Source organism: Tachyglossus aculeatus, chromosome 17 (assembly GCF_015852505.1).
Source record: "Tachyglossus aculeatus isolate mTacAcu1 chromosome 17, mTacAcu1.pri, whole genome shotgun sequence".
Classification (NCBI taxonomy): Eukaryota; Metazoa; Chordata; class Mammalia; order Monotremata; family Tachyglossidae; genus Tachyglossus; species Tachyglossus aculeatus.
Genome location: NC_052082.1, coordinates 15880837 through 15898886, shown reverse-complemented (window position 1 = coordinate 15898886; position 18050 = coordinate 15880837). Strand labels below are relative to the sequence as shown.

The window sequence follows — 18050 nt, the reverse complement described above, 5'->3', positions numbered from 1 at the left end:
GGCTTCCTAGAGGAGATGTGATTCCCAAAGAGCTTTGAAGATGACTCCTTGAGTGGTGAGTAGGAGACTTTGGTTCCCTGGAAGTGTGGGTCACAAGGTGGGATACCCTGGAGAATTTGCATCCTAGGAGTTTTGACCTAATATTCACCACACCTCCACCCTCAGCCCCACAGCACTTAACGTACTTATCTGTAGCATTCATTTATATCAATGTCTATCTCCCCATCTAGACTCTAAGCTTATCTTGGACAGGGAACATGTCTATACCAGCTGTGTTGTATTGTACTTTCTGAAGATCTGCCCACAGTAAACACACCATAAACAAACACCATTGATTGAAAATGCATCACAAGACAAGGGAATGAATCAGATAAACAGTAATAGAAGTTAGGCTGCTATTTCACCTGCAAAGACAGTTAGATACAATTAATGGATAATGTTGGTATTTGAAAATTGAGTGGTTAATTGAAATTGCATTTGATGTTGATTAAAAGCTCAAATAGAGCTGAAGCTTCAGACCTTTAAAAGCCGCTTATTGAGATCGTGTTAGGGCTTGCTAATCTGTGGTTGCTGTTACAGGAAAAGAATGGGAAATATAGTACCACATTTTCATGGCTTTATTTTGGGCTATCTTGTTTGCTTTAGGAAATTTTATCTGGGGCTATCAGATGCAGTTTTTGCTGACGGATGGAGAAGAGGATAACTTGTAAATAGTTTAAGTGAGGGTGGAACTTGAGTAAATTTACTTGCTGGGGTTAAGAATACAAATTTCCCAGGGTATAGAATTGCACAGTTTGCTGCAGATGGAGTTTATATCTCTTCTCTGAAACTCCTAAGTGGAGGTAAGGGGTAATTACCAAGGCCCCTGAGAGATTAGCTCATAATCACTGGTCCTCCCCTGATATACTTTAGAAGGAAACTGTTCTGGTGGTGTGGGAAGGAAAACTATGGACCACTGGAAAAAAACATTTAGCCACTTCACTGCTGCAGAATGTACAGATCCAGTGACCAGAGTGGAATCAGTTCTGCGGCGCCTTATGTATTTGACATGTTCTAATGATGATTGGGGAAGCAGTATGCTCTAGTGGAAAGAGTACAGGCCTGGGAGACAGAGGACCTGGATTTAACCCTGGCTCCACCACTTGTCTGCTGTGAGACCTTGGGCATTTTATTTAACTGCCCTGTGCCTGTCACCTTATATATAAAATGGGGATTAAGACTGTGAGCTCCATATGGGACAGAACTGTGTCCAACCTGATTATTCTCCATCTACCCCAAAGCTTAATAATAATAATAATAATAATAATAATAATAATAATAATAATGGCATTTATTAAGCACTTTTTATGTGCTCTAAGCGCTGGGGGAGATACAAGGTGATCAGATTGTCCCACGGGGGGCTCACAGTCATAATCCTCATTTTACAGATGAGGGAACTGAGGCACAGAGAAGTTAAGTGACTTGCCCAAAGTCACACAGCTGACAAGTGGCAGAATCAGGATTTGAACCCGTGACCTCTGACTCCAAAGCCCGTGCTCTTTCTACTGAGTCACGCTGCTTCACTGCTTACACAGTGACTGGCACATAGTAAATGCTTAACAAAGACCATTTTAAAAAAGGAGTTGTCTTTGTCTCCTAGAATCAGAAATTGTCTAATTGTGTATCTTTCTGAAGTAGCCATTCAGGATCAAAGTTCTGGGAAAAACATTTTCTCTAGGGAATTTAATGCAAACACTCAAGTATCTGAATGGCCTATTTTTTGGATAATTGAGAAGTGGGGGGAAAAAGAGGAAACCCAGTTTGTTTCCACTCTAGAGACAGAGTCTAGGACCCAGGCGTGCTAGCCATGCTCGCTAACCGAAACTCTGCACTAGGTTCTTAGTTCCTCTTTGAAGCCTTCTAGACTGTCCCTCTAGACTGTAAGCTTGTTGTGGGCAGGGAATGTGTCTGTTATATTGTATTGTACTCTCCCAAGCACTTAGTACAGTGCTCTACAGTGAGTGCTCAATAAATACATTTGACTGACTAAATACAGTTGACTGAAGCCACAAAGTGCTCCATTGAACTTTTGACAAGGTGGGCTGTTTTTAGCCCATCTGCAGCAGTAGTTTTGGGTCACTGGAGAGCTAGAAATAGTCTATCCCATGTATCTTAAAACAATTTGGACATCTGAAAATGTGGCTTTCTGATATTCAGAGGAGGGGTGTTTCCCTTATGCAGTTATCAGAATTATTGCTTAGCATTTGTGGTTATTGAGCAGGTTTTTTAACCCTCACTACCAGGGTACCTGTTCTGAAATGAATGGCAGAAAGGCATGATTCTAATCTTTGTGTGTATGTGTTTTTCTTTTTTTGCAGGATACCAAACTCTGGATAATCATGGAGTATCTCGGTGGTGGTTCTGCCCTAGATCTGGTGAGTACAGGCTTGAGCACTCAGTAGGAAATGTCTCTTTAAAAATGTTATCAAAACACTTTAGTCTATATTTCAGTTTCTGGTTTTCCTCCACCATATTCATTAAGTATATTTCCTTTGCCTTGTCCATACAGTTTCATTTGCTTTGGGTTTTTAACCCAAAGTTATCTCTCTGCCATGAACCAAGATGCTGTTCTGAAAATACATTCTGAAAATCATATGAAAAATGAATACATTCTCTCTAAGTAACAATTCCTAAATTTTAATGTGGATTAGGCCCTAGGGGAGAAAATAGCAAATAGTTCTTCTTGCCTTCACCACTTTTAATGTATGGAAGCATTTATCAATCAATTGGTAGTATTTATTGGCCACTTACTTTGCAGAGCACTGTACTAAGTGCTTGGGAAAGTACAGTATAGCAATAAACAGACACATTCCCTGTCCACAAGGACCTTACAGTCAAGAGGATGAGATTACAGTCTGTTTATCCTATAAGTCATTAATTCCCATTAAATCAATTATAGCTAAAGTAATTTTTTCTTCCCTTCATAAACCAAGGCTTTTCAGGAACACAATCCCCACATATTAGGAGCTCCCCATATAGAGTCCCAGATAATAACAATAACTAGGATAGCAACATAGCCTAGCAGGAAGAGCACAGGCCTGGGAATCAGAGGACCTGAGTTCTAATTTACAGTTGTTTGGCCTCTAAATGCCTCTGTGTCTCAGTCACCTCATCTGTAAAATCAATCAATCAATCAATCAATCAATCAATTATTAAGCACTTAATGTGTGCAGGGAGAGAACAGGACAGCAGACACATTCCCTGCCTACAATGAGTTTACAAGATTCAAATACCATCATTACTTATAATACCATCATTATAAATAACAAATACCATCATTATTAAGATTTAATGCCTATTCTCGCTCCTTCTTAGACTGCAAGCCCCATGTGGGATCTGATTTTTTTGCATTTACCCCAGTGCTGAGTACAGTGCTTAACACATAGTATGTGCTTAACAAATATTATTATTACTACTACTACTACTACTACTACATTGGTTCCAAAGGACTCTGGACCGAAATTCTCTCCAGTCCCCAGTCTCAACAGAACAGGTGCTCAGGGCTTCACTTGCCATCACGAGGCAAAGGGGCTCCTGCCAAACCCCAGGACTGTGTTTAACCTGATTTGCTTGTATCCACCCCAGTGCTTAGTACAGTGCCTGGCACGTAGTAAGCACTTAACAAATACCATAATTATTATTATTATTATATGTTAGGCTAATAACCAATATTAGCTCCTGACTTCTTTCCATTTGAATCAGGGTTGATTATAAACAAGTGTAACATAGAAATATCTTTTCATTTCTTATTCTGTGGGGATATATTGCTTGAGAGAAGTTTAATTTTGAACTATTCCCATTACATAACTGGTTCTCCTAACTATTCCTTTAGAGTAGAATTCCATTTGTACCATTTAGAAACTTGCTCCCAAGGCTCACCTCTGACTTCAATTCATTTTTGAGTTCTGCTGAGCTGTAATTATGCTGTCTCAAAATGTTTGAAATATTCTCCACGATGATTGCCACAGAAATTTTAAACCTCGCTCAGCTGCTTCAAGTGGAAATCGATCTTGCTCTGCCCCTCATCTCCAATGCTTTCCCACTTCCCTACCCCCTCTTCTGCAAGTTTTACAGTTTTTTTTTCAGTTTAACTGAAAAGTCTCATTGATTTTTTTTTTTCCGTTAGCCACAGTCTACCACATTTCCTAGATATATAAAGGGAGTAGTGAATAGATATGCTTGAATCTCTGTGCAGTGATCTGCTGTGGGAGCAGCCATATTTTTTGGGTTGAAAACCTGTGCAATAGTAAAGGATTTATTTGATGCCCACTGAACCCTTTAAGCCCTAAATATTCACCGCACCCTCTATCCCCCACCACTTATGTACATATCTGTAATTTATTTTAACGTCTGTCTCCCCCCTCTAGACTGTAAGCTTGTTGTGGGCAGGGAATGAGTCTTCTAGACTGTGAGCCCACTGTTGGGTAGGGACCATCTCTATATGTTGCCAACTTGTACTTCCCAAGTGCTTAGTACAGTGCTCTGCACACAGTAAGCGCTCAATAAATACGATTGAATGAATGAATGACCTGTGTTGTATTGTACTCTCCCAAATGCTTAGTTCAGTGCTCAAATGACTGATTAATTGATGTTGCACTGCCAGTGGCTTGGGCAGGTCTGGAAAGATCCTGTGTGTCACATTGGGTGGGACTGTTCCAGGTGCAGGTGCTTTGGGCCAGCCCAGCCCAAGTATGCATGAGAACATTGTATAGTATCTCTTAGGGCTTTCTCAAGCGTTTAATATGAGGTTACAGGGGAAAATGGAGTAACTGAAGACTTTTAAGGGAAGGGAAGTGAGCTAGGAAGTGAAAATGGATACGATGGATTCAAAGAATGAAGAGATGTCGCCTATAATTTACAAGACACTCCTTTCATTCATTCAATCGTATTTATTGAGCGTTTACTGTGTGCAGAGCACTGTACTAAGCGCTTGGGAAGTACAAGTCAGCAACATATAGAGACGGTCCCTACCCAACAACGGGCTCACTTCCCTTCATAGCCCTACTGAGAGCTCACCTCCCCCAGGAGGCCTTCCCAGACTGAGCCCCCTCCTTCCTTCTCCCTCCTCCCCTTCCCCCCGCCTTATCTCTTTCCCCTCCCCACAGCACCTGTATATATGTTTGTATGCGTTTATTACTTTATTTCATTTGTACATATTTATTCTATTTATTTTATTTTGTTAATATGTTTTGTTTTGTTCTAGACTGTGAGCCCACTGTTGGGTAGGGACCGTCTCTATATGTTGCCAACTTGTACTTCCCAAACGCTTAGTACAGTGCTCTGCACACTGAAAGTTAAGTGATTTACTAAGGTCAGAAGGCAAGTGATTGGCAGAGCCAGGATTCCTCTGATTCCCAGGACCGGGTTCTTTCCATTAGGCCACACTGCTTCTACATATCTATTGCCTGAATCAAAGTATTTTATGGAGTGTTAATGAAACAAAATATTCCCAAATTAGAAAAATTTCAGGGTAATCCCAAGTGTATCCCAAGTCCATTGACTGAAGGATTTAAAGAACCACATCTAGAGACCTTTTAGTTGTGGGAAGAGCAGGGAAAGAAAAAGATCACATCCGACTGGGGTTATTTTGTTTTGCTTTTTTTCTTTTTAGAAAAATAAATTGGCCTCTTGGAGGAGATGAGCTCTCAGTAGGGCTTTGGAGGGAGGAAGAGAGCTAGCTTGGCAGATGTGCGGAGGGAGGGCATTCCAGGCCAGGGGGAGGACGTGGGCTGGGGGTCAACGGCGGGACAGGCGAGAACGAGGTACAGTGAGGAGGTTAGCGGCAGAGGAGTGGAGGGTGCGGGCTGGGCTAGAGAAGGACAGAAGGGAGGTGAGGTAGGAGGGGGCGAGGTGATGGACAGCCTTGAAGCCAAGAGTGAGGAGTTTTTGCTTGATGCGTAGGTTGACTGGCAGCCACTGGAGATTTTTGAGGAGAGGAGTAACATTGCCCGTAGCATTTCTGCACAGAGATGATCCGGGCAGCAGTGTGAAGTATAGACTGAAGTGGGGAGAGACAGGAGGATGGGAGATCAGAGAGGAGGCTGGTGCAGTAATCCAATCGGGATAGGATGAGAGATCCTTAAACCTGTGGGGACCGATAGGCTAATCCGTCATATTTATAGAGCCCCTACTGTGTGCAGAGCATTGTACTAAGCACTTAGGGATGTACAGTAGAATTAACATACATAGTCCTTGTTCTTGCAATCTTTACAGGGACACAAACATTAGAATACGTTATGTATATTAGGAAGAAAGACAGGGATTAAAGCAATAGGGTGTTTATGCTGTAGAAGATGGTGAATACTTAGGTGATACAAAAATGCTCAATTGGAGTGGTGGGGATTTAATCAGGGGAGCTGAAAATCAGGGTAGGCCTCCTGGAGGTGTGATTTCAGATTGGCTGGTCACATAAAGCTAAACTAAAACTATAGAAACTAGAAGATTTTAGCTGATAAAAGGATCATCTTGGAAGAAGTACTCGATATAAGGAAAGATTTGCAATCCAATTAATAGCAGTCAGTCTTTTTAAATTGATACCCCAAGCTAATGTATCTCAGGGTAAGATGAATGAGATGGTTTTAAAAATCGATGGATACACAAAGCAGAGCAAAGTGCAAGAACATATTGAAGCTTAAAGTTTATTTCCAAAGGCATTGAATTTCCTGTAAAAGCTCTGTTTGCCTAGTCACCATTTCATCTTTTGTTCCTTCACTTCTCTTTCCTAGCAACACTATTCACATAGAATGGACACTGTCAAATCCAGTTGTACCTTCTACGGTGCTTCATAGTTAAGCGCTTAACAAATACTATTATAATATTAATATTGTTAAGTGCTTACTGTGGAGCACTGCAGTGGATAATAATAATAATGGTAAATTGCCATATGTGTGACATGCATTAGAATTTGATTCAGCATAATTTTGTCTTTAATTACTACTGAACGCCGTGTTCCTTAGTACCTTTTAGGTGAAAATAAAAATGAACTTGAGTACACCTTTTAGCAAGGCAAATAATCCCACGATCCCTGGGGCTCCTTGTCATACCTTTTGGGGAAGCCTTTCTACTTGGGCTGCTTGGGTGGGCGTGAGGAAGAAGGGTTGGTGTTGTGGATGCTTGGACAGGTGCCAGCTGCACTGACCCCAGATCCGGCCCACCACCCCTTCCCATCCAAGGAGACAGAGCCTACATGCTCAGCTCATACCACAGATTTGATGTGGAAACAAGAGCCTTCTAGATTTATATGTGAACAATTTTGTGCACCCTCAATTCTGCCGCAGTGTGCATGTATGCTCCACGTTTGGCTAGGATGCTGTGAGGAAATTTAAGGAACTTTTGTCCCACAGCACACACCTATTTGGATTACATGCACTGGTTGTATGTGGTATCAGGTGCGGTGAGTTCTACAGTGTGATTTTTTTCCTTAAAATGGTGTTTTCCAAGAGACTGCAACCCCCAGTTATAGGAAAACTGGGTGCATCATGAACCACAGATCAGCCAACTCAGTTACTCAGAGTCCAGTTTTGTAGTTTGTGGATAACCTGGGCCCCCCTTATGTATCTTCTTCTTCCTTCCTGCTTTCAATCGCCTCCTCCATAGAGTGAACCAGGGAAGAGAACGGAGGTGAAATTCATTCAGTTGTATTTATTGAGCGCTTACCGTGTGCAAATCACTGTACTAAGCACTTGAAATGTTGTCAGTCAGGGTGACTTCTTAACAGCCTTAGTTGGTTCAGGAGAAGTGGATGAAAAACTTGGTTGCCATAGAAGCATGAAGTGTGCTGAAATCTGAGGAGAAAAACAGATTTTTGTTTTTATTGAAAAAAGAGTCAGAAGGGAAAGCAGCTCCATAACGAAGGCATCAGTGCTTCTGTAGAGAGAATTGCTTTTCTAAAAAAAGATTAATGTTGCCTTTTTCTTTATTGCTAATTATTTGCGTAGTTTCTGTTTTCAGTAAAGTAATATTAGAAATATGCAACAAACTGACATAGAACAAGCTAATTAATTTGTTACCTTTTCCTCACCTAAGAAAGCTTTGCAGTGACACAGGATTTGGAGAATCCTATTTGTACTTGTTAGTGGCCTTTTATGCAGTGGGGGATTGAGTTCTGTTCTGTGCAAGCCCCAGAGAGGAGTTCCAGGCCTGGGCCCCTCCCTTCCTGGGGCCAGGATGTAAGTTTTGGGATAGGCAGGGGAGTGGTTTGAAACTCCAGGTGTTCCTGGAACTGGTAGTTCTTCAGGTTTGAAGATGACATAGAGCATCATTGACCTAGTTAAGGTCCAAATCCTCGTACATTCATTCATTCATTCAGTCATATTTATTGAAAGCTTACTGGGTGCAGAGCACTGTACTAAGCGCTTGGAAAGTCCAACTCGGCAACAGATAGATACGGTCCCTACCCCACAGTGAGCTCACAGTCTAGAAGGGGGAGACAGACAACAAAACAAAACAAGTAGACAGGCGTCAAAACCGTCAGAATAATTAGAATTATAGCTATATGCACATCATTAATAAAATAAACATAGTAAGTATGTACAAGTAAAATAGATAAAGTACTAATGAGGCACAGAGAGGGCCAGGTCATTTAAAACTGCAACAGTTGCATTCTTCGTAGCAGGGAGACCAAGATACAGTCTGTTATGGGTCAGGAATCTTGAAAAGAACAAGGGAAGGGTTAGCATTTTGGATAGCTCTTTGTCCCTCTTTTTCTGTTTCCAGTTTCTGCATTTGTAATTCATGTGTTTCTGCATGCGTGTCCATCCATTCTCCACTAGACTGGCTACCCATGAGTAGTTAACTAACTTGTCTTGCTGTTTTCTTTGCAAATGCCTCACAGCTCTTCACACAGTGAAGGCTCAGGAAACAGTTTTTTGGAGTTTTCTAATTGCTGTTTGTTAAGCACTTGCTATGTTCCAGATTCTGTACTAAGCACAGGGGTAGATACAAGATAATCAGGTTGGATATGTGCCCCACATGGGGCTTACAGTATTATTCCCCATTTTACAGATGAGGGAACTGAGGCACAGAGAAGTTAAGTGACTTGCCCTAAGTCACCCGGTAGACAAGTGGTACAGTTGGGATTAGAATCCAGGTCTTTCTAACTCGTGCTGACTACCCTGACTACCCACTAAACTGTGTTGCTTCTCCTTGGCCTTGCAGTCTTGAAAGATTGAAGCAATTGACTTTGCTCCTGGTAAAATGTTTGGAGGAAGTTTGGGGATTTATCTAAGAATTTCACTTATCCAAGCTGTTCTTGTGCTTTGGGGATGACTGAGAGTGGACTGACCTTGGCATTTTCTCCTCATTCCATGTTGTCTCTGGTCGAGTGCTCTTGGCACTGAAGATGGTACATAAATGACTTTAACATAATGCAGTGTTTGTTTCTGTTAGTTAGAACCTGGCTCCCTAGATGAAACTCAGATTGCTACAATATTAAGAGAAATTCTGAAAGGACTCGACTATTTGCATTCAGAAAAGAAAATCCACAGAGATATTAAAGGTAAGGAAAGAAACATTTTGCTTTTTCTCTCCACAGTGACATTGAACAGCTATGGGAATTCCACCCTGAACAAAATTCCAAAACTTTATACTATTTCGTCCATTTTGTTTTCTAGCGGCCAATGTCTTGCTGTCTGAACAAGGAGAAGTAAAACTTGCAGATTTTGGAGTAGCAGGGCAGCTGACAGATACCCAAATAAAAAGAAATACCTTTGTGGGCACACCTTTTTGGATGGCCCCTGAAGTAATAAAGCAGTCAGCGTATGACTCAAAGGTACAGTCTGATAATTTTTCCAAGCTCTGAGATTGTTCATTTTCCTCATCTGTTCCTTTTGGGATGATGCAATGTGAAAGTTATACGTAGTATGAGAGTCCAGAGTGCTTCCTGAAGCACTCACGCTGCTGTGGGCCTACTTTTGACTCTGCCATTTGATCTTTCACACTCCACTATGGCAGGATTTGGGGTTAGCTAAAGGCCCAGACTAGTAACTTGGTCCAGCAAAGCCAGTCCAGAGTTGGTCATTTGGGACAGTCTGCTAGGAGGGACCCGAGACTGTAAGCTTGTTGTAGGCAGGGTACATGTCTACCAATTCTGTTATATGGCATTCTCCCAAATGCTTAGTACATAGCTCTACACACAGTAAGTGCTCAAAAAATAGGATTGATTGATTGGGGCACCCTTTACCCCCAGCGAACAGGACACCAGACAGCCGGAAGGAGAGGGCAGGAGGAGCCACATGCTCAGGCCGCCGTTGGTAGTGGCAGTTGTTATGGTAACTCCCACTGGAAGCAACACGCTCATAAAGGGCTTGGGAAACTACCACATGGTCCCTGCCTGCAAGGAACTTACCCACTGTTGGGGGAAGCAGGCATGAAAGCAGTCACAGAGCGTGAAATTTAAATAAATCAGTGAAGGCACAATTGAAAATGCATATTTAGGCACAAATTCCAAGGATTTGTTTAAATGAATAATTAATTTTACATAATAAGCACTTACTATGTGCCAAGCACTGTTCTAAGCACTGGGGGTGATACAAGATTATCAGTTTGTCCCACATGGGGCTCACAGTCTTAATCCCCATTTTATAGATGAGGTAACTGAGGCACAGAGAAGTGAAGTGACTTGCCCAAAGTCACACAGCTGACAAGTGATGGAGCCGGGATTAGAACCCATGACCTCTTGACTCCCAAGCCCATGCTCTTTACACTAAGCCAAACTGCTTCTCTAATAATAATTGTAGTATTTGTTAAGCGCTTACTATCTGCCAGGCATTGTACCAAGTGCTGGGGTGGACATGAGTAAATCAGGTTGGACACAGTCCCTGTCCCACATGGGGCACACAGTTTCAATCCCCATTTTACGGATGAGGTAACTGAGGCCCAGAGAAGTGCAGTGACTTGCCCAAGGTCACACAGCAGACAAGTGGTGGAGCCGGGATTAGAACCCATGACCTCTTGACTCCCAAGCCCGTGCTCTTTCCACTAAGCCACGCTGCTTCTCTAATAATAATTGTAGTATTTGTTAAGCGCTTACTATCTGCCAGGCACTGTACTAAGTGCTGGGGTGGACATGAGTAAATCAGGTTGGACACAGTCCCTGTCCCACATGGGGCTCACAGTTTCAATCCCCATTTTATGGATGAGGTAACTGAGGCCCAGAGAAGTGCAGTGACTTGCCCAAGGTCACACAGCAGACAAGTGGTGGAGCCAGGATTAGAACCCATGACCTTCTGATTCCCAGGCCTCTATCCACTATGCCATGCTGCTCCTCTGTGCCACTTGAGGTATTGGGAATTATTTGGGGAAAGCTTATCGAAAGAGGTAGGATTTTAGAAGGGCTTTGAAGGCAGGGTGGGTTTGGAGGGAATAAGGGTCCCAGGCTGGGAGAAACTCTCCACTGGAAGAGGCTGTGTCCTCTCCAGGATCCCAACAGGAATCGGGGGCCGGCAAGGAGAAGATTGAAAGGTAGTATGTATGCTGCTTCTCACTGACTTCCCCAGTGAGCTCGCTGAGGAGGTTTGGAACTCTGTTGGAATCAGGGCTTGTCCTTGGCTGGGACCTACAAGTGCACTGGTAATAATAAATAACAATAGTAATAATGACGGTATTTGTTAAGTGCTTACTATATGCCAAGCAACTCGGCTCTGTGTGTGACCCTCTTGTATTGCAGGCAGACATCTGGTCTTTGGGCATAACAGCCATCGAGCTTGCCAAGGGTGAACCGCCACATTCAGACCTGCATCCAATGAAGGTTTTATTCCTCATCCCAAAGAACAGCCCGCCAACGCTGGAAGGCAACTACAGCAGATCCCTCAAAGAGTTTGTTGAGGCCTGTTTGAACAAGGAGCCAAGCTTTGTGAGTCTCAAACATTTTCATCCCAATTTCCAACATTTTATCGAGCTGTGAACTTGTGGTATGCTTTATTTTGATTTCTCTGACCACCGGGGAGTTTTGATATAGAAGGTCGGTATAGAGCAGAGGAATTAGAATAGGCCTGCAAATGCAGCCGGCATCGTTTTCAGCTAAAGCTATCAGGGTGTATGTCGGTCGCTGTGAAGGATTGCTAGGAGCCGATGTGTCCCCATTACAGGTGTCTAGTCCACGGGGGTAATGGGAGTTATTGGCTCCCGCAGTATTTGGAGCTTGGAATTGGTCATCAGGGCGGAAAAGGCCGAAAGGGTAGCTTTCTGGCCGATTAGCTCTTAGAATCCTGACCCCTCAGTTTTCAATACCTCTAGAAGCCCTACTACCTTTCTGCCCTTGCATTTAAAGTAAAAGACTGGCACTTTGAGCCTCAAGGTCACATATACTTCTCTCTCTGTAGAACCAAATTCCCAGAATTTTCCCCAAAAGACACTTAAATCAAAATCTCAAGGAGAAGCAACAAGGCCTAGTGCATGGATCTGAAGAGCACAAGTCTGAAAGTCAAAAGGACCAGGGGTCTAATCCCGGCTCCACCACTCCTCTGCTGTGTGTCCTGGGGCAAGTCGTTTGACTTCTCTGTGCCTCAGTTACCTGATTGGGGCTTGTATTTACCCCAGGACTTAGTACAGTTCCTGACACAAAGTACTTTACAAATACCATTTTAAAAAATACTAACTAAATGTGGTATTTGTTAAGCATTTACTACGTGCCATAGCACTGTGCTAAGCGCTGAAGTACAGAGTGACTTCTCTGTGCCTCAGTTACCTGTTTGGGGCTTGTATTTACCCCAGGACTTAATACAGTTCCTGACACAAAGTAAGTACTTTACAAATACCGTTTTAAAAATAGTAACAACAATAAATGTAGTATTTGTTAAGCACTTACTACATGTCATAGCACTTTACTAAGCGCTTAGTACAGTGCTCTGCACACAGTAAGCACTCAATAAATATGATTGAATGAATGAATGAAGTAGATACAGGATAATCAGATTGAGCACGGTCCCTGTCCCATGTGCGGCCGCAGTCTAAGTAGGACAGGGAACGAGTATTTAATCCCCATTTTACAAATGAGGAAACTGAAGCACTGAGAAGTTTTGAGTTGCCCAAGGTTAGGCAGTTGGCAGAGCTGGGATTAGACCCCAGAGCCTCTAACTCCCAGGCCATGCTGCTTCTCGGGTCAATTTTGCACCTTTTGGGTTTGTATTTCAACATCAAATGGGTCTTTTGTAGATCTGGAGTTTTACTCTCACTGAACTAAACTGAATTTTCGTGGGACCTGGAGAGAAATTAAAAGTTCTGTGCTTCAGCTCATGGGTATATGGCTGTTTAGCCTTTTTCTGTTGTTCTTAGAGTTTGTACTTGTAGTCACAAATTTAAGTTCCTAATTTCTCCCGGATAGTCAAGGAAAAGAACTGTTTTACAAATATTTGTTAGGACAATGGGCTGATATTTTAAATTTTTAAACCCAGAATATTAATCAGTTCAGCGTGCAGTTTAAAAGAAGTTCATTGAGCTATAAACATTTTCTTACTGGTGTTCTTCTTATTGAGGTGACCTTGAGCTAATGCAGGTAGTGTTTTATTTTTCATTGTATTTCCCTGTCTTTTGTTTTACCTTGGCTTAAGCTTAGGTTTTAAAACGTATTTTCTCCTGTGACTCTGAAGAGACAATTCTGCTGCCAAATTTGAGGCTGAAAGATAATTTCCTTAAAATAATATTATAAACCCAAGTTTAAAGTGTAGTTCCAGGTCAAGCAACAATTCGTTGCAAGGAATGAAAATCTTTTTAGACTTGGCAGAGGAAACTTAGTCTATTTCTATGGAAAAGTTTTCCATTTGACAGGTTATAGAAGGAATAGTGAATGAACCTCTCTGGACTTGAGAGGCTTGACTCCCAGTAGGAACCTGGGAGTGGAGTTCGTTATTTGGCTTTGACTTGGTTCTTCTCTGAAGGAGAACAAGCTTATGACGTTTTGGTATGCTAGTTTAAACCAAAAAACACCCTTTGGTTAAGTAGAACCCAGGGGAAAATGATCAAAATAGAATTTAATGCAACTGTATTCTCTTTCTCTCTCTCCCCCCCCTGCCACCACCATGGATTGACCAGTTAGTCTTTCTTAAGATGATAGTATGGTAGTTCATTTAGATTTAATGAGTGTAATGCTTCGAATCTTACATTAATTATCTTTTTGTTTTTAAGAGACCCACAGCCAAGGAGCTGTTGAAACACAAATTCATCATTCGAAATGCCAAGAAAACATCGTACTTGACGGAGCTCATTGACAGGTACAAAAGATGGAAGGCTGAACAGAGCCATGACGACTCTGGCTCTGAGGACTCCGATACGTAAGTGTGTTTCCTTATTTAACTTCTTTCCTTCCTCTCCCTCCTTCAACATTTTACCATAAGCATCAAACTGTTTCAAGAAAGGTTTCCAGAAGGCTAGATTTTTGAAGCTTGAGAACCCTAAATTTGACTGCCTGAAGTGCCGTTAGGAAACTTAAAAGAGTTCTAATTGTGAAGAACTAGGAAATATGGAGATTCTTGAGGATTTTGAAGTTTATGAAGTGATTATTAAAAGTCGAGTTTAAAGGCAATTGATTACTTTAGGTTATATATTTTAAGCATCATTTCAATCAGTGGAATTTATTGAGCGCTTACTATGTACAAAGCACTGTACTAAGCACTTAGAGAACAGATGTGACCTAGAGAAGCAGCATTGCCTAGCAGAAAAAGCATGAGTCTGGGAGTCAGAGAACATGCGTTCTAATTTCTGACTGCCACAGGTCACTTCACTTCCTCTGTGCTTCAGTTACCTCCTCTGTAAAATGGGGATTAAGACTGTGAGCCCTATGTGGGACAGGGGCTGTGTCCAACCTAATTACCTTGTATCTACCCCAGCTCTTAGAACAGTGCTTGGCACATAGCGATTAACAAATACCATAATAATAATAATATAATTATATATAACTGTAATTATTATTTTATTACAATGCAACAGAATTAGCAGAAATGTTCCCTGCCCATATGGAGCTTACAGTCATATGTCCTTCAGTGGTAGTAGTAATAGTATTTATTATGTGCCTACTGTGAGTGGTGCACTGTACTAAGTGCTGAAAAAGGATACACAAATGTGAGTTGCACATGGGCCCTGGTCCTCAGGGGCTCACAGTCTAAAACAGGGTACTCCCCTTGGAGGGCTGTGAGTACGAGATAGGCAAAGGAAGGAAGGAAGGCCAAGTAAAGGAACAAAATTAGAAACAACGGCTTTATGGCAGTGCTCATGAGGAACTTGGAACTCCGGGAGCAGGAGAGAGATTTTTAGCTATGGGTTAATGAAGCTATCGTTTGAAAATTTGCGGGTGTGGCTGGACTAAGGACACAGTTACCTGCTGCAGAGAAAATCACAAATCTTCATGTATGGCAGAAAATGATTTCCAGATTAGCTTATCTTCTGCGATTATGTTGAACATGGCTTTCTCAGGTCTGGCAGCCTCAGAGGTTGTTTAATCTTTACTAATCTGCTGAATGCCACTAAGCTTTCTAGAAAAAAAAATCAGACTAGATTGTTGGCCACAATGTTAATCAACTTTCTACAGCTCTAGTGAACAAAGACCAAGACCTAATAGTGTCACCTCAGATGATTTCACTCACTTTCAGCTGAAGATACCCAGTTTGATATGGTGGGACTAGATTCCATTTTTGATTGCTTCTGTTCTCATTCAGTCTAATAATAGTGACAGTAGTATTTGTGAAGCACTTACCGTGTGCCAAACAAAGGAGTTAGATACAAGTTAGACAGTCCGTATCCCACTATGTTCTCACAGCCTAAGAGGCAGGGAGAGCAAGTATTTATCCCCATTTTGTATTTGGGAACCTGAGACTCAGAGACATCACGCAGGTAAACTTTCTTGTATTTTATCATTAGCTTCCACCTTTTGAATGTTCTTTAAGTTTTCACCTATTTGGTGATGGAAGATTAATGAATTTTTATTTTAAGGGAAACAGAAGGCCAGGCATCCGGTGGCAGTGACTCAGGGTCCTGGATCTTCACAATCCGAGAAAAAAATCCCAAGAATCTTGAGAATGGAACAGCTCAGCCACAGGAGTTGGAAAGAAATGAGGTAGCAGTGCTTTGGCTGGATTAGTAATTAAGTGATTAGAGAATAATCAGTAGTACGGAAATTATGATTCAATTCTTTTTAAATATTTAAAAGTAGTTCAGTCATGCCTAACCTCTTCAGTCTTATTCCTTGTATTTGATGGAGTTATTGAGGATAGTCTTGTATTTTTTCATCTTGACCAATAAAGAGGAGTATACAATCACAAAAGCATTCCTCTTTAAGGCATTTTAATCGTTTCATTTTGTTCCACTTCATTTTTTTACATAAATGTGTGCAGATACACAGTTTTCTTTGTATTTTATTATTTGCAAATTATTTCAGACCAGATCATATATTTCCCTTTCTGATGAAAGAATCATTTTCCAGTTCCTCTAATTTCCCTTCAGGCATTTCAGTAGGCACCAGGGTTTCCCTTGTGTAAACTGCGTAAGATTTCTACTTTAATCATGTGGAAATAAAATCCATGGACCAATCTGAACTAGAACTAAAACTAGGAATATGAAGAGTTTCAGGCAGGGAATGATTCTGATAACTTTGTATTTCTTTTGAAGGTAGAAGATATTCCGAGGAGGCCTTTGTCTCAGTGCTTATCTACAGTCATTTCTCCTATATTTGCAGAGGTAAGAGTCTGACTTCTGAGGGGTAATGTGTTATGGCGCAGGCTGCTTGGGCATGGATCAAACTGAAATAGACTATTTCAAAGTCGTAAATCCATTGATTTGTTAGAAATGCTACCAATCCTTCCAACACTTATCACTGTCTTTTTTGGGAGGGGCTGGTAGCGTCTGAAATACAAAACTAGTTTTGTGTATAGTATTTCAAATTGTTATTCTCATTCTTACTTTTCCGGTGCCCCTCTTCTTTTTGATGTGACGATGTTAGGAGGTGTTATAATTTCCGTGCTAGCATTAAGAGTAGATTTTACCACGAATGGACCACAAAGGTCCTGTGAGGGATTTATAAATCCCTTTGACCGCTATCATTTATCCTTCAGCTATATTTTTTATTTATTTTTCAGTGGTATTTAAGCACTCACTACGTACCAGGCACTGTACTAAGCGCTGGGGTAATAATAATAATAATAATTATGGCATTTATTAAGCGCTTACCATGTGCAAAGCACTGTTCTAAGCGCTGGGGAGGTTACAAGGAGATCAGGTTGTCCCACGGGGGGCTCACAGTCTTAATCCCCATTTTACAGATGAGGGAACTGAGGCACAGAGAATTTAAGTGACCTGCCCAAACAGCTGACAGTTGTCAGAGCCAGGATTCGAATCCATGACCCCTGACTCCAAAGCCCGTGCTCTTTCCACTGAGCCACGCTGCTTCAAGCTAGATTCAAGCTAATCAAGCTAACCAGTCCAAACCCCCATTTTACAGATGAAAATATTCTCAGATTACACATACCTCATTAGAGCCCCAATAAAATAAGACAAGATAACCCATTCTATGGTCAGCAGCCCTTTCTCCTGTCATTGGCTGCTTGTGTGATGTCAGCTTCCTATTCCTCAATAGACCTGACCCCTACTTCAAAGATAGCGATGCAGTGTCCTCTAAGGGCTTTGAAGTCCTTATGTGAGGATTAACCTTATTATTGGAAGATGATTGGAAATTGAAGTGGGTGGTGGCAGAAAATCTGGGGGCCAGTAAGTGTGCCCCTTTTTTCCCATCACCAGATTATTAGGCCAATCGGAAATTGAGAATTAGTTGTTTAACTCCCTTTGTATCAAGAATTCTAGTTCAACACAGTTGTATGACATGGAAGATCGCATTTTCACAAAACCCCATGTTAAGGAAAACTCACACTGCAGTGTTCACGATCTGTGGCGCTGCCCTTACACATCACCATTTCTTCCAGCACTGTATCCCCACTGATCCAAATAGGCTTGCACTGTCAAGTGATTGTTCCCTAATTCTCTAACTGCATCAATTCGTACTGAAAGCACATTATGGCAGGACTGCTTGC

The 18050-nt window shown here is 41.7% G+C and overlaps 1 protein-coding gene across 1 annotated transcript in view; it reads left to right on the top strand.

Annotated features, from left to right (window-relative positions):
* Positions 1-18050, top strand: part of STK24 (serine/threonine kinase 24) — a 106525-nt gene that overhangs the window by 77809 nt on the left and 10666 nt on the right. The window contains exons 3-9 of the mRNA XM_038759194.1: positions 2358-2414; positions 9427-9535; positions 9651-9808; positions 11705-11890; positions 14161-14306; positions 15961-16084; positions 16636-16704. Of these exons, the coding sequence (XP_038615122.1) occupies positions 2358-2414; positions 9427-9535; positions 9651-9808; positions 11705-11890; positions 14161-14306; positions 15961-16084; positions 16636-16704 (849 nt within the window). The remainder of the gene's footprint in view (positions 1-2357; positions 2415-9426; positions 9536-9650; positions 9809-11704; positions 11891-14160; positions 14307-15960; positions 16085-16635; positions 16705-18050) is intronic.